Source organism: Lissotriton vulgaris, chromosome 1_1, assembly GCF_964263255.1.
Source record: "Lissotriton vulgaris chromosome 1_1, aLisVul1.2, whole genome shotgun sequence".
NCBI lineage: Eukaryota > Metazoa > Chordata > Amphibia > Caudata > Salamandridae > Lissotriton > Lissotriton vulgaris.
In genome coordinates, this window is record NC_141685.1 from 658,998,874 (window position 1) to 659,015,898 (window position 17,025).

The window sequence follows — 17,025 nt, forward strand, 5'->3', positions numbered from 1 at the left end:
CCTAGATATAGGAGATTGGATGGCGACAAACTGCTTAAAGCTAAACTCAGAAAAAACTGAGGTACTCATTTTTGGTCCACTCTCCCCAGCCTGGTCCACCTGCTGGTGGCCAGAGACCTTCGGCATTCCTCCCACGCCGACCTCGAAGGTCAGGAATTTGGGTGTTATATTTGATGATGGACTTAATTTCATGAATCACGCCAACAAAACAGTATCCACAGCGCACTTAAAGTTAAAAATGATCCGCAAAATACGTCCTTTTCTTCCTGACTCTGCTATTAAGACACTGGTTTCTGCTCTCGTCCTTTCATCCCTGGATTATTGTAATGGTTTATTTCTCAATGCTCAAATCAGAGTAACTGCAAAACTTCAAACTATACAAAATGCAGCAGCTCGCCTTATTACCGGCAAAACTAAGTTCGAACCTATTGCCAAAAACATAAAAGATCTTCATTGGCTGACTGTACAAAAAAGAATTCATTTCAAAGCTCTCTGTATAGTTTTCAAATCAATCAATAATCAAGGACCACATTTTCTAAGAGACCAACTTCAACTCTACAAACCCACAAGAGCTCTACGATCAGCCACTCTCAACCAACTGGCTGTCCCTCGCACCAAAACAGTTTCCTGGGGTGACCGACGCTTTTTGGTGGCGGCCCCCAGACTCTGGAACACCCTGCCTCTTAACATCAGACAAAGTGTCACACTGCTTCAGTTCCGTAAACTTTTGAAAACCTGGCTTTTCTCTCAGTAATCTTTTTTCATCTGTCATATCTGTTCCATTCTCTCATCCCCTCATTTCTTCTTAGTCAATATTGGTTTTAGCGCCTTGACGCCCAAGGGTATAAGCAGCGCTTTACAAGTGTTAAAAATAAATAAATAAATAAAGACTGGGGCTTGGCTTTTACTCAAGAAGAGTGAGATGGCATCTGCGTTGGATATGCAAAAGGACAGTGCACCAACTCAGGAGCAACATGGATGAGAAATTCCGAAATGTCAAACGCCAGCAAGAAAAGAAGGGATCGAATGCCACTTAGTTTCCTCTTTAAAATGAGTGTATCAGGGTCACTTTTTATTTGATTGCGTATTAGATCGTACAGACCCAAGACTAGCATTTAACTCACGAATTTAAAAGTGTAAAGGAGAAAATAATTTTCACCCCAAAACAGATACAGATATGTATTTGCAGTGCTTAATTTTATCAAATAGCATAATCAATAACTTTATTCGGCAAATACATAAGCCATAAAAGTACACTATAAAAATGGTAAAATACCAGAATTGCTTTCTTCTTGTTCAACTGCCTCTATTTACCTGTCTTGGTAAAAAAACGACCAGTAGAGGTCAGTAAAATACCAGAATTGCTTTCGGCTGAGGGACTTTCTTTTTTGTACATTTTTCTGGCAACTGCCTCTATTTAACTTTCTTGATTTAAAAAAAAAAAACAGCAGAGGTCAGTAAAATACCAGATTCACTTTAGCATTCTCTAGATTCCAGTCCATAAAAAATGGTCTTCCATGAGCCCCCAAAGACCATTACATTTTTTTCAAATATAGTATTTTCAGTGATATGATCACATAAGGTCCTGATTTTTTATTATAAACAGAGCTTTAGACTATACCATTTCCCGCTAAAAGGCAACATTTATCTCCATGTGCTCCTATTCCTTTTGTAAGTTTGGTGCTTACTTTCCCTCCATGTTGAAGAACAGTAGCTATTTCAGCACCCAGGCTAATGTCCTGCATAGCAAAATACATATGAGGTTCTAAAGGCGAGACCGATTGCATTGCAAATGCTTATTGAATTGATGATAAAATCTTTTTGAATTTTTTTTTATTGAAATCCTTTAATATCAATACAAATTAATACTAATATACATTCCACTGTCATTTCTTAAACTCGTAAAATTAATATGAGCCTTTTGTTGGATAAAGCAAGATCTATACACCAAACAATATAGCACAGCAATTAATTACAATATACTCGAAAAATCTCTCAAACAGAAAAACAATAATCCCTATCAAATCTAATCAAAGAATGTCCCCCGGATCCTATCAAATCTTTTAATCCTCCCTACCCGCAGTGCAAAAATCTGCTCACTAGCTTTAACTCGTCTCATCGTTTGTAGCCATTCATACGTGGATGGAATTTGTTCTGTACGCCATCGCTGTAGCAGGAGATATCTGGCCACTGCCATAGCAATATATAATAATTTAGCCATCGGATCGGAAAGTAAGAGATCACGGTCAAAACCATATAGGATTAGTTTCTCGTTCACTGTGATCGTGATATTACATTCGATCTGACAATAAGTAAAAATTACTTCCCAAAATTTCCCAATCTCAACGCAATGAACCATGACATGTGACCAGTTGGCTGGTGAATGATGAGTACATCTGAGACAGTGTGTTGAATGATTAGAATACATTTTAGAAATAGAAGCAGGTGTACGATAGAGTAACCATTTACTAAAAAATAACATTCTCCGCCAATTAGCCCCACGCAATGTACTAAAATTAAATCTATTAATGACTGACTAAGTATTCAAGGGCATTGCGTGGTTCTCCAGATCCTGCCATTTTTTAATTGCCTTCTGACTTAGAGCAGCCCTCCTATTCTGAGCAAGACAATGCTTCCAATCCCCAGGTTTTTTATCGGATTCGATAATTAAGAGTTCATTAATCAATTGATTTGATTGACCCAGCTGAGTAATGTCCAATTGGACAAGGAACTTATGCAGAATATTGTAAGACCCTAAAAGAATAAAATTCTTAGGGATTAATTGTGACATTTCCGCCAAGGTAATCCAAACCCCATATCTCAGGAAGTCTGACACTTTAACAAATCCTGCGGCAGCCCAGTTACCAGCTAGATCTGAGCCTTGTATAACCTGAATCAAAGGAAAAATACTGGACAGTAAAGTTGTTGAATTGATAACGGGAACCGAATATCTTCTAGACAGAGCCTGACGTTTAAAAAAAAAAAACATAATAGAGACTTATAACGCACTAATTGATGATGAAAATCAAAGATGCGGAGGATTGCTACATCCACTTACCTTTCAGTTCTCCAACTTACTAAGTACCACAGGTTTTTTTTAACAAAATTAGAATATATTATCTAGACTTTGCTTTGACTACTGTTTGAGGGAGATTAATATCACTAAAATGGGATGGTCAGAATAGCCAACAGAGCCAACAGCTATGGCTTGGATTTTCCAGTATTGCAAATGGAATTCAAACAAAACTACAGCTACCGAGTCACATCGGCCCTGATTGAGGGTTGTTGAGAAGAATACCAAGATTTAGATTGCCAAATATTACCCACAGATTAGTATCATGATGGCAGAATGATTGGATTAGTAACTGTGTATATAGCACGCCCCTTCGCTGTGGTACAGGGCGCAAATCAGTAGGTACAAAGTGTATTGATCACTTTCTCTTTTACTCATCCAATGTGGAAGAGTTCTTAATGATTATATGCTTTCGTTTGTGCCATCATTAATTTTGTAGTTAAGTCTGCTTTCTTCAGTTTATTTGCATACTTCACAGACAAATGAAAATCATTTACTCCAAAAATATATACCTATGTCTTAATGTATTTAGGCAATCATACACTTCATCAGGAGCCATAATTATCCATAAATAAATACACAATTACCTGTGAAAATAAAATATCAAACCATGCATGTCTAAATAACCGGGTGAACCACTAACATGCTTTCTCTCCATTACTACATTCAGCCCATCATCCTTGATGGTGCCTTAGTTATGTCTGGGCACAATGTGCACTAACAAGTACACTGCTAGGAAAATAAAAACTGGTCCAATTGACAGTGGCTCGTGCATGTGAACATTGTGTCTTGGTCTGTTGTTTACTTTGATATAAAACTAAAGTTCCAGATGGAGGACAGACAATTTCCTGTTGTGTAAAGGACACTTACAAAATAAATAAGCAGTAGATTTTTAAAGGCCAAGGTGTGCGATGATGGAAATCTATTTTTTAAGGAATAGAAGACAGACTGCGCGAATCAAACTGCAAAAAAAGATCACTGACTGGTTTATTTCATCCAGATCACTTAATGTTAATTACTTCTTTGACTGTTTGACCAGCCGTTGTGAGCCAGCCAACCAGTCATACACACTTTGCATTCTCTCCACCTAGGCTGCAGTGCAGCCTGCATGGAGAACATGCCCAGGGTGCCATTCCCTGGCTGAGAGATGAACTATGGCGCTCAGACCAATCACAACACTGCATTGCGGTGTTGTGTTTGGCATAGGGAGTGTGGGTGCTTCCTGCTTCCTGGAGCCAGGAAGAGGGCGCAGAGGACGTAGTGATGTGAGTGACGTCCCACTGGAATTGCAGCTTGGTCAGTAGGAAAACGTGTTAGACCCCACTCCTGATGATATTCCAGTTGTCTACCGCTCCAGTAAGCAGTTTTAGCCGTGATTACTGAAAGTTAATTGAATTGTCTGATGAACTAATGATTTAAACGCCCAGATTTGCTAAATTTCAGAGAACCCCTTAGCAGTGCCCTACTCTCTTTACCCTCCCTCTGCATTCCCTTGGCAATCAGGTTTGTATGTGTGTGTGACGATTGGGCTTGCTCGCCACGGGTCACTCGCCCCAAACTATTGCACCTCACCACTTTCAAATGTCACCAGCCACCACAGGAGATGACCAATGTTTGGGATTGACTGTTCTGATGATGTGCATGGTTAGTATTGATTTGCATTAGGTGGGCCTAAAGGCTGACAGATACTCCACTGCAGCAGAAACGGAGTACCATGTCTACCAAGCTTTAGGTCCGCCAAAACAATTTTGAGTCCAACAGGCTGGCAGTTTTATGCTGATTGAATAACATTTACTTTTTCAGTGTAAAACGTCGTCCCATGGCCCAATGGATAAAGGCCGTCAAAGGAACCGCATTCAACCATATGGCCTATTTAGAGTGGACAGACAAATAGCTTTATTTTTTTATTTTATTTTTTACTGTTCCACACTGCCAGGCATATCCTGTCTGTGAGTGACAGTAAAAAAAAAAAATGACCACCACACCATTGGAGAAAGCTCTCAAGGTTCTAGGGTTAATTCTCTTTTTCATTTTGCAAAATCAAACCTAACTGCAAGATAACTGCACTTATAACTGCCTGTTTAGTAGTAAAATATAGTAATTTTAGGAGTCTATTGGGATGCCTAGATCTTTTTGCCATGGTGTCACTGCACCTGCCGCACCATTGAAATCATGACACAGTTGTCTGCAAGGTAACTACACTTGTGACTGCCTGTTTAGTTTTACATTTTAGCAATAAAGCAATATTCTGAGTTTAGTGGTTCCCTAGAGCTTTTGGTCCCAGTGCCACTCTGCCTGCTGCACCATTACTGCACCATTACTGCAAGGTAAATGCCATTGCAACTTCCTGTTTGTAGTCAAATATTGCATTTCTTTGTGTGTAGAGGCGTTCTGACAAATTTTGGCCCGGTGCTACTGCACCTGCTGCATTCAAATCATGACCCTGTTGTCTGCAATGTAACTGCACTGGTGGCTTTTTATTCAGTAGTAAATATAGCATAGTTCTTGTATATTACATTTATTTTTAACGTGTAATGTTTATTACAAAATTTAGAATTGATCATAATAACCAAATAGATTAAGTTGAAAAAATCAATACAATAATGCCTACTCAGTGCAAAGAAAGGTACTTAGGCATGAATAGGAAACGCCACAAACGTTCTAAGGCTAAAGCATTTGCTTTACATAACTAAGTAATAAAAATCAGGCATTCCAAAATACTGTTAGAAGCTGTTGGCCTTTTCTGTGGGAAGAGATCTTATATTGACAGTGAATGGAGCTTAAACATTGTGAACAGCTTTAGTAGCAGTATGGTAAATGTATGCAGCCAGGGGAAGGTAACAATTAAAAGAAATGTCCACACAAAATGAACAAACAAACTAATTTGGTGATGGGAACTGCTAAGAGCTCCCCTTTTATGATCTATTAAATGCAAAAGATGTCACTGTGCAGGTGAAACCTAAAAATGAAGGGGAGGCAGAGCTGATCTCTTCCTTCTATGAAACTTCTGTAGCGGAAACAGAGGTAGACTGATAGATTGTGTGTGCTCTGACAGAAAGAGGCAAACCAAGCCAAGTGTCTGTCAACAATCCCTGTGTCCCTCTTGACCCAGCAGGACGTCAGGGTCAACAGAGTCAAACGTTGCTTAGAGATCTACTATCCGAGTGCTTACAGTGCCACCACCCTCCTGAGGTCATTGAGAAACCAAGCATCAATCAGCTGAAATAATAATTTTGAAACTAACACCATCATACCTGAGTAATCCTTAATTACTCACCCTCCCTACATATGAAAATCAAAACCTAGATGTGGTATTTGACAATTTAGTGAGCTCATTGTGGCTTCTGACTCATGAGGATTGAGAGGCAATGGCAGTACTTATAAGAATAGTAGCTTACTTGCCCCTAAGTTCCATAGGCCTTCCAACACTGACCCCTGAAGTTTTCTAACATTGCTGCCACTTTGATATTCCTTTAAGATTACTGGCCTTGATAACACCAGTTATTGTACTATATTCCTATTCTGTGGTTGTAACTCGTATGTAGGGGAGAACCAATAGCTAGCATTGTCTGCTCTTTAACCAGTAAACCTACTTTATCACCTTAAATGGAATGGCGAGGTTGGCTCAGTCTATCAGAAAGTATATAAAGCAGGCATCGGTTTCTCCTTTTTACCTACATTCTAAGTGTAGCCCACGCTTGGTTGAATAATAAAAAGTGTCAATTAGATGTCACAGTTGTATTCTCTAGCAGGATGCCTTAGTGTAATGTACTGTTGTTAAATTAAGTGTGACTTTAATTCCTGCATTTATTCCTGCCTAGGTGCTCTCATGCTAATTGCTTGGATGACCACTGGAAGTATAGGAATGGTCTTTGCTCGGTACCTAAGTTATGCTGCCAAAAGACAGATTTTTGGTAAAGAACTCTGGTTTCAGGTATGTAGGAAGTGATCATAAAATACAGAGAAAACTAAATCTGTGCACATCATTGCCATGTCTGTAAACTTATCTGTTTTTATGTTTTACCAGTTTTGTTTCTATGTAATCACTTGCAAGTTATGAATTAGTGAAGTAACCTGATTAGTATTTTCGTTATGTTGACATGAAAAGCAGAAATGATTGACTGGTAGGAGGATGGGCTTATCAACTCTTTGTCATGGTCAAAAAAAATTCTTCTTTTGGTTAGGAATGGAGCCATTGAGTATACGAGTGTTATGGCAATGCATGGGAGCACATGGTGTCAGCCCCTTTTAGGGGTCCAAAAGGGAACCGAAGAAGTGTTAAGGATCTCTTTGTATTACTGCACACCTCCAAGATGGCTAGTCCTCCCAAAGACAACACGTATCCCCTGTTTGGCCTGGAGAGTTGGCTAATGACCTCTGGCAGACAAAATCACCAACTCCAGCCAGAAATGTGTGCAGGCCTATGGAGACTTGATGAGTGGTAGGGTGGCATTTATTTTTCACAGACTAATGTAACCTAAATTTCTTTAATCACCGTTGGAAGTTGACAATAATCCACAATTAATTGATGTAGATGAACCACATCTCCTCAACTTTGGGATCATTCAGCCCTACTTTTTTAGGGGCCTACACAAGCACACTATATTGCAAAAAATTGTGGGATTGTGTATGCCCTTACTATATATTAAATTACCATCAACTTTAAGTTGGTAATTTGAAATTCCTTGGGGAAAAATGCATAAAATTGCATTTGTCTAAGTGCCATGTTGAGCACACACACATGACATGTGGCATAGGGCATGTGTGTGTGCACATGTGCACACATGCATGTTTTGGGGGTGCATCAGGGTGGCATTTAGGCCCCCTAGCACCCTTGAAATTGCATTCGCAATTTGAGAGTACCTATTTGGTTCTCACAAATTGCGAATGCTGTCCCATTCATTCCTATAGTCCTCTAGGCCCATAGGAAGGAATGGGAAGGCATTAGGGAATGTGTAGGAATCGCAACTTATTTAGCGATTCCTACATGCATAGGGAATTGCGAGTCCTTAATAGCAATTCCTTAAAAGTCACTATTAAGGAATCGCAATTCCTTACTTTGATGCATGTGCCCCCAAAGGTGTACTTCACCACTGAGCATGGGAAGATCAAATTTGTGTGAACACATAGCTGAGGATCAGAGCTGTGCCATGGTGGTCATTGCCACCAAGACCCAGAGCTGTATAGTGTTGGCCATTGCTACTGAAAACCCAAGAACTGTTCCATCGTGGTCATAGCCACCAAAGAGGCTGCCATCCCTGTCCCTTTAGATTGTGCCTTGCAGTGGCAAAGCTAAATGTAATATTTGAAGAAAAGCTCCAATTAAAAAATGGTTTGTTGGGGCGAATGATCTTTATTTCATTATTGTTTACATTTAATTAACTTATTTTGCTTCCCAGAGGTGGACATGTTTCTTTGTAGTGAGTTTAAGTGGTAATTATTCCATTCTAATTTAAAATAATCTGTGTTAAGCTTCATGTATTTCTTAAAGATAATCAATAGTAAAAAAAAATTCTTAAATAAAACTCCTATTAACAGTTCAATTAGTGTGAGTGTTTGTAAAAATGTACAGTAAGCAGCTACAGTTCCTGGAAGACATTTTGTGACAAGGAGACTCATTTTAATTATGATGTGTGCAGTGTAAGTGATGGTTTCAGAGGATCTTGGGCTATCCATTAATTACTCGAGGGTTCAGTCATATAGCATGCACAAATGTAAATGAATGTGAAATGTGAATGTTATACTGAAATTTATAACATCTCTTCTTTAGGTTCACCAAGCCCTCATGGTTTTGACAGTAGCAGCAACAATAACTGCCTTTGTAGTCATTTTCGCAGACGTAAAAGGATGGGTTTATGTAAGTTGCCATAAGGTTCTCTTTGAGCAGAAGATACATCGTCTAGAGCTATCAGTAATTTTTTAAGTTTAAATGTATTTTTGTGTGCGAAATCAGCTTCATTGATTCTTTTAACAAATGGAGCTTTTGAAGCCCCTATTACATAGACTATCAATGTTTTGCTCTTTCACTACTCTATCATGGAGATCCCAACCACCTTAATATTCCTAATATATTGATGAATACACTAATTCTAGAACAGGTAGTGAAAAATATCCAGATGGTGGCATAGCCCTAACACATTACAATTTTGTTTGCATATAAAAAAAGTCTAAAATTACATTGTTAAAGTCTGCAGCCCTTCTTATTAGAATCTACTTTTATGGCATAAACCACACATCCCAAGATAAAAAAACCATCCTAGATTAATTTACCAAATAGACGAAAGAATAAGAAACAGAAGGGAGCAGACTTATACCGTTGTAGTAGTGCAGTGCAAAGGTGTCTGGATTATGTCTAGCATATGTTTTGTACTGGAAAAGTGCCATTCCAGTACAAAATACTATTTTAGAAAGACTTTAAAATAGTTCCAACTTTGGATGTGCAGTGCAGCACACATTAACTCCTCTACCACCAGGGTGCACTCCTTGATGCAAAGCAATACTAGTGTTACATTGTATTGCTAATGGCTACTTTCCAGTGAAAATAAAGTTTTTCTACTAGAAAGTTACTCCAATAAACAATTTTGTGCTGGTTTACATGGAGTTTGTTATGCAAATCTAGTGCAAAATGTTAGTAAATCAGACCCAAGGAGCCAAAAAATTAAACATCTGTGATTTCAAATAAATTATAGTAATCTGAAAGACCCAAGGGTCCTTTCTTCCTCACATATACTAGAAATTCATAATATGAATCCACTACTTAAGATACCCATGATAGTAAGACTGTTAAGCCTGTTTTCTAACGAAAATCATTCACCTTGTGAAAACAAGCTTAAGGTTTGTAGAGATATTTGTCTTTGTTACATATAAGAGAAAGACCCCAAGTGGATCTTGCCTAGGATATCATACAGTCTAATCAAAATCCAGGATGGCCAACAAATATAAAAAAAATCTTTTTAAATCTTCAGATTTGTCCAATTTGGCACAAAAGTTCATGTGTACACGTCAATGCATGTCATGTACATGTTCACGTTGGATTTAGACTATGATGTCATAAATATAAATCCAAAATGGCCGGCAAAATCATGTGGTAAACTTTCAAATTCAAATCTGTTCTAAATTTGGTATAAATATTAATACTTATTGACATATATCAAAAGGTATTAATGAATATTAATATGTACCTTTCCTTTGTTTTTAGCTTCAACACGTATTCTGTAACGCGTGAAAATGAGTAGCATGTCAAAAGAATACCTTATTGTCACACAGACAACCAGTAGTCAAGCTTCCAGCATGATGAGGCTGCTGCAACAATGTTTTTCCATCTCTGTTTTTTGTCAGGAAGGCACTTCAGAAAGACTTATACCCCAGTAAATACTACACGCAAACATTATGGGTCTGGATATAGTGTTTTAGACCACAACCCAAAGAAATTTCAGAATTGGAATGCTTACCTATGAATATTGAACTAGAACGGCTTAATGAGGCTTATGTATTGAGCAGGCATTAAGGACTAACAATGAAGTGTGGCATAAGTAATGTTTTAACAAGTGCGACAATCTAAAGCTGCAACAGGCACAGAAACGAAAAGACAGTGATGTGCATCTATATGGTAGCCCAGTTAAAACACGTTGAGGAATTCCAGTTGTAAATAAAATTCCTGGAAGAAAAGTATGTTTCTTTTGCAATGAGTCAGATATGTATTCCTGTGAAGCAGCCACTATCGATATACCATTGTCTATTTCCAAATTACTGATGTTTAACAGAGTAAAGCATTCAAGACTCTTCATTTTCTAGACAGAACAGCAACAAAGGAACTGCTCTGTCTATTTACATTGCTCCTTCTATTCACAGTCAAACGAGAAATCAAAAACGTAAAGACAAGTTTCATAAACATAGTAAGCATCAGTAATTCAGAAATAGACAATGCGGTATTGGTAGTGTCTGTTTCACAGGAATATTGATCTCTTATGTTGGATCCATCAAATATCATTTTAAACAAGGGCAAGAAGCAATGTCAGAATGGATTGTTTTGTCCAATCATTCCCAAAAGTTTCATTGAAGTTTTCAGATCTCTGTATCATGTACCTTACAAACAAAGTTTGCTGCATTAGCAATATTTACAGCATCAGAATCTGACTTGTCACAGGCAAATGCTAATGTGGATCCTAAGTCATCTTCGAAAACTTACAGGACACTTCTTCCTTCATTGTATGCCTTCAAACATGTTCTATATCTGAGAATTCTCTCTTTTAGTCTTGTTGAGTTAACCTTATCTGCAGTGGAATCAAGCGGTTTTACACTGCTTGAGTAAAGGTTTCCTAAGTCATAGAGTTTGTAAATTGTTTTAACATCTCCCACTAGCAAATCCTTCAGATAAGATACAAGTTCAGTTAGAGCTATTCCTTCTACTGAAGTCTCACTTGGCGATTTGTTTTTATTCTTTTGTACACTGCATGCTCTGGTATAGAGTCCAAATAAATATTTATGATGGCATTCAGCATCCTGTGCGTGTTTATCCCCCATAGCCAATTTATTACATAACTCAGCACACTGACAAACATTAGCATTCACATCATCTGTTTTTGCTTTGTGTATTACAGATGTATATGATTCTTGGCAAAAGAAATGTGCTTTTATTCCAGGAAGTTTATATTGACCTGGAATTGCCAAATGTGTTTGAACTGGGCTACCATATGGATCCCCCTCACTAGGTTTTCTTTTCTGAACCCGGTGCAGCTTTAGATTCTCACTTGTTAAAACATGATGTATGCCACAGAGCATTGTTAGTCCTTAATGTCTGCTCAATACCAGAGCCATCAGTAAGCTGCTCTAGTTCGATATTCATAGGCATGTTTTTTAATTTCTTCAGGTTAAGGTCAAAAACACAATATCCAGACTCATAATGTTTGCGTCTAGCACTTGCTGAGCTAAATACCTCTTTCTGAAGTGCTTTCCTGACAAATAACACAGATGTGCAATTTGTTAAATCGTCATCATCGTACTGGACAGCTTGACCACTGGTTGTCGGTCTTGCAATATGGTATTGTTTTGATATGCTACTCATTTTCAGGCATTACAGAACATGTGTAAAGTTGAAAACAGAAGAAAGGAATATATTAATATATAGTGCATTTTCATTTTGATTTCACTATATGATGTCATAGGCAAGATCCACTCGAGGTCTTGCTCTTATACGATTACCATTACAAAGACAAATGTCTGTATCAGCTTTCAGCTATCTATCACAAAGTGAACAATGTTTCTGTCTAACAGCTGTTTTATGAGGGAAAGAACACTTATAGTTGATAGAGCACAATTATTATGAATAAAATCCAACAAAGGTATCTCATTTTTTCCTTTAATAAATTAACCAGAAAAGGTGTCAATGAGCATGAAAATTGGCACGGTCTTCTATGTAGCGTACACATGTAGCCATCTTTATTAGTGACAAACAATATTGCATTGAAATCCAACCACAGGTATTATATGGGTTAGCAAATTGTTGCAAATTGAAACTAACTGCTCCTTTTCTTTTAAAGGAGAATTTATCTGGGGAAGTGTCTGTAGCTAATACAGAAGGTTTGCAAACTTGTTGAAATCATCCACTTTTGATGAGACAAAACTTTACAAGATTGAAATTGAGGGTGAAAAAACTCTAACCTGTTCAGAAATACAAATAAAATGGCATTTAAAAGATGATCCAGGTTTAGTTTTAGCTGAAATAACTAAATGTTTTCAAAGAAAAACTTTTTCTAAGGTGTCAGATTCCAAAAGGTTCCACATTCACTGAATGTTCCTTGTGTTTCTTCCCTGCTTTTGCACTCTTTTGTGAAAAGTATACTTTTTTGCTGGTCTCATTAAGTGTGAGTGATGTGAGCATTCAGAAAGTTGGCTTTTATATGGATTTTAGCTATACCTCTACATTGTAACCTGTATTTATTTTCCAACTCTTGGACATTATATCTACTCTCCTTTATTTATGTAGTAAACTATCTATCAAAGCTGATATTTAGGCTTGATACATCAGCCATCTATAACGCTGATATTACGTTCTTACTTTGACCTCCTTAAGGGGTACAGTGTCATTCATGACAGCAACAAGTTGTGGATTTAAATGATTAAGGTGAGCTGTTAGAAGACATATTATACTCGCCCCTGCAAGTTTCATAATGCCCAAAATTAAGGCATCTATATAGATTTTTGATCACAAAGTGTATGTTGGTACTTCTGCCTGACATGGGATACTAATAATAATATCAAGGGTGTGTCCAGCACAGCAATATGGTCCTTTCACCTTCTGTATTAGATTCTGACAATCTATCCAAACATTATTAAAACCAATAATTTCTCAGGCTCAGTAACCTGGTGTAACATAAAGATGTCAGGCCTTTCAAAGAAGATGTGATAGATTAAAGTAATGGTATAGTAAAAACAACATAAATTCTGATGTAAATCAGAGTAGCCATAAGGTTGGAGGAATAGGATTATGTTGTTTACAGCCATCACAGTTCTGTAAAGTAAACCCATTGGTTGGCCGTGCACAAACACTCAGTTCGGCTCAGCTTGATTTTGTTTTGGGAGACTCTAGATCTGTCAATTCCATTAGCAAGGAAAAATTAAGTCTTCGTTTGAAGCCTTAAACTCACAAGTTGTCAAACAATAAGAAACTAGCAACCTCAAGAAATTAGAACAGTGCTTCTGAATACGATGCAAGCACTAGAAGCGGTGTCTTATCACTCCAATAAAACAGATTTTCATATGTCCAGTGTAGGCCTATTTCCCTATGTTAGCATGAGCACATTGCAGTCTGCTCTCTGCGTTCGGCACATTATTATACAAACGCATTTTGGTTGGCGCCTCGCTGTACTTTCAAACAGACCCTGCTGTTGTTTTCTGCGTTCTGTTCTTTCCTGGGATTTAGCCTGAGCACGGTGGACTAAGTCAAACAACATTACCCTTTGTTATTCCATTTTGGTCAGGCTTAGGCACCTAGATAAAACACACAAATGCAACTGTTTGGGAACACATACTCTTTGTCATACAGGTATGCACAGACATTCAAATACACATTTGGAGAGAGCCTTTTCAGAGAAGAGATTGCGACTACACCTGATATGTAAAACTATCATCTGTCACTTTGTCTCAGTAGAAGGGGAGTGGGGTTAGTTTACCCTGTCTAATATCATGACAGCTCCTTTCATGATTTATGGATTACTTACTATGCTGACGATATTTGTAGTTAACAAAAGAATGCCAATACTGCCTTCATTGTTTGATTTGATTTGGGCGAGACATACAAATTAAACAATGTTTCGTTACACTTTTTTTGTTTGAATCAATTTCATTTATTTATATGTGCTTTGAATTCATTATTTTGGTTCTAATTTCACCAATTTTGTATTTCAAACACCATCTGTACAAAACATATACAACATTACGCAAATTATTCATAAAACATTATCCTAAAGACATTTTATTCATACTCTCTATCCACTTATTCCTCAAACATTCACTCTCAGACATACACAAGCATCACACCTTATTTACATTGGAATTTACACTATTCACAGTATGCCCTAGATTATTTTTCAAGAAAGATATTTAACAGTTACAAGATTGGTTGAATAATCTTATGGCTCAAAATACAGTCTACGCGTTTCGAACTCGTAGTAATTATGGAGTTCTCATCAGGACAATGGCTGTGAAAAGAGGAAAGAAAACCTTTCTTTAGAAGTTTTTTCTGGAAAAACACATCTAGCTTGCTCAACCACCTTTCCATATCTTTTGCTTACCTCCTACAGTTGACAAGTGGACGAACAATGCACAGTGTCAGCATCATGACATAAAGCCAATTACATTTAATAAAAACTCACACTTTGAGTTAGGACAACCAGATTGGCAGCACAGAGTGCAAAACCCAGCATTTGTGCGTTGTGAAAAACGTGTCATTTCAAAACTCCAATTGCTGACATTTATTAATTTGTGGTTAATACATCCCAGTGTGGACTTTCCCCGCTTGAAATTACGGTGGTCCGCCCATAGGACCACAATTCGCTACGAGCATTGCGAACCAGGAAGTCAATCGGCACGAATCATACGCACAGTGATATATACAGTTATTCGAATAAAATAATCCCATAATAGTATAAGTGAGAAAACAAGATTGTCAATACTGAGTCGGAAACCAAGCAATATTTGCGCTTTGAAAAAAATGTTTCAACTCTATTCTTCACATTCATTAATTTGGGGTCAATTCATTCCAACGCGGACTCTTCCCGCATGAAACTATGGGACTCCACCCATGAGACTACAATTCCCTAGGAGCATTGCGAACCAGGAAACCAACCTGGCACGAATTTAATGCGTGAATTTCAAGCGTCAAACACAACGCGCCAAACGATGGTTTCACTTCGGATGCCGAGAAGAATCTAAGCAGGTGAGCACTCGGAGGAAAGACAACCGTTATGGGTTTTTAAGCAACAAAGAGCTCAGCTTTTGATTAAAGACTGAACAAGGGCTTCACTCTATTTTTCAGGCAACTCGTCCACAATTCTGTACAATGTGCCAGCTTGAGAAATCACAAGTAAGTGTACCTAACCAAATTTAAAAGCTAACGAAAATAGGATTTATTAGACACACTTAACCTCACCACAGTCATCTGCATCCTTCTCCACAGGGTCAGGCTGGTGCTTTACTTACACGAACGGCAGCCATGGAGAATTAAAGTAAGAAAAACATCGCAACTTACAGAGTAGTTTGAATTTTCTTTGTCCAGAGTGATGAGAATGGTTCCAACAGTGTGCATTATTTTTATGTTTTTGTTCCATTTAGATGGTCCAGCGTCGTTTTTTGAAATAGTTACTACACAGGCTTTAACTGTAGGAGGTAAGCAAAAGATATGAAAAGGTGGTTGAGCAAGCTAGATGTGTTTTTCCAGAACAAACTTCTAAAGAAAGGTTTGTTTTCTTTCCTCTTTTCACAGCCTTTGTCCTGATGAGAACTCCATAATTACTCCGAGTTCGAAACGCGTAGACTGTATTTTGAGCCATAAGATTCTTCAACCAATCTTGTAACTGTTAAATATCTTTCTTGAAAATAGTCTATGGCATACTGTAAATAGTGTAAATTCCAGTGTAAATAAGGTGTGATGCTTGTGTATGTCTGAGAGAGAATGTTTGAGGAATAAGTGGATAGAGAGTATGAATAAAATGTCTTTAGGATAATGTTTTATGAACAATTTGTGTAATGTTGTATATGTTTTGTACAGACAGTGTTTTAAATACAAAATTGGTGAAATTAGAACCAAAATAATGAATTCAAAGCAAATATAAATAAATGAGATTGATTCAGACAAAAAAAGTGTAAAGAAACATATTGTTAAATTTGTATGTCTCGCCCAAATCAAATCAAACAATGAAGACAGTATTGGCATTCTCTTGTTAACTATTGGTCAGTGGTTCGGCCGTGCTGTTGGGAGCCCAGACCCAGTGGTGGTTTTTCGACCATATTTGTAGACATGTTCTAACTTTTGTCACACGTATACTGTATGCTAGAGCACAATAGTTAAAATAAACATTTTTAACAATACTTGTGACTCTGTCAGATCTTATTGTGGATACGTACGAGTGTGAGAGCAAAAGGGTGTGTCTTGTCACCATGATTCCTGAGAGTCAGAAGTGTTGTGTTTTGGGGCGTCTAATCACTTGTTCCTCTGTCAGTGAGTAGGAGAGCAAGTGAGACACTATAGCTAGTTGGTCCTAGGCTCGTAATTACTAACTCAGTCCCTGCCTACTAAGGTTCTATAATCCCAAGCATAGTTCTGTGACTCCACAGAATCCCTGCAACAGGACATGCATGTTGATCTATTAAATATTGTAGCTTTTTTTATACCTGGGATAGACTGTAAGCTAAACAATTTGAATAGCCTGATAACTCCAACACAAGAAGAGTGA

General features: G+C 37.7%; 1 protein-coding gene across 1 annotated transcript in view; it reads left to right on the top strand.

Moving 5' to 3' along the window:
- Window positions 1-17,025, top strand: part of LOC147747616 (ferric reductase 1-like) — a 664,587-nt gene that overhangs the window by 523,206 nt on the left and 124,356 nt on the right. The window contains exons 10-11 of the mRNA XM_086936340.1: window positions 6,895-7,007; window positions 8,844-8,930. Of these exons, the coding sequence (XP_086792466.1) occupies window positions 6,895-7,007; window positions 8,844-8,930 (200 nt within the window). The remainder of the gene's footprint in view (window positions 1-6,894; window positions 7,008-8,843; window positions 8,931-17,025) is intronic.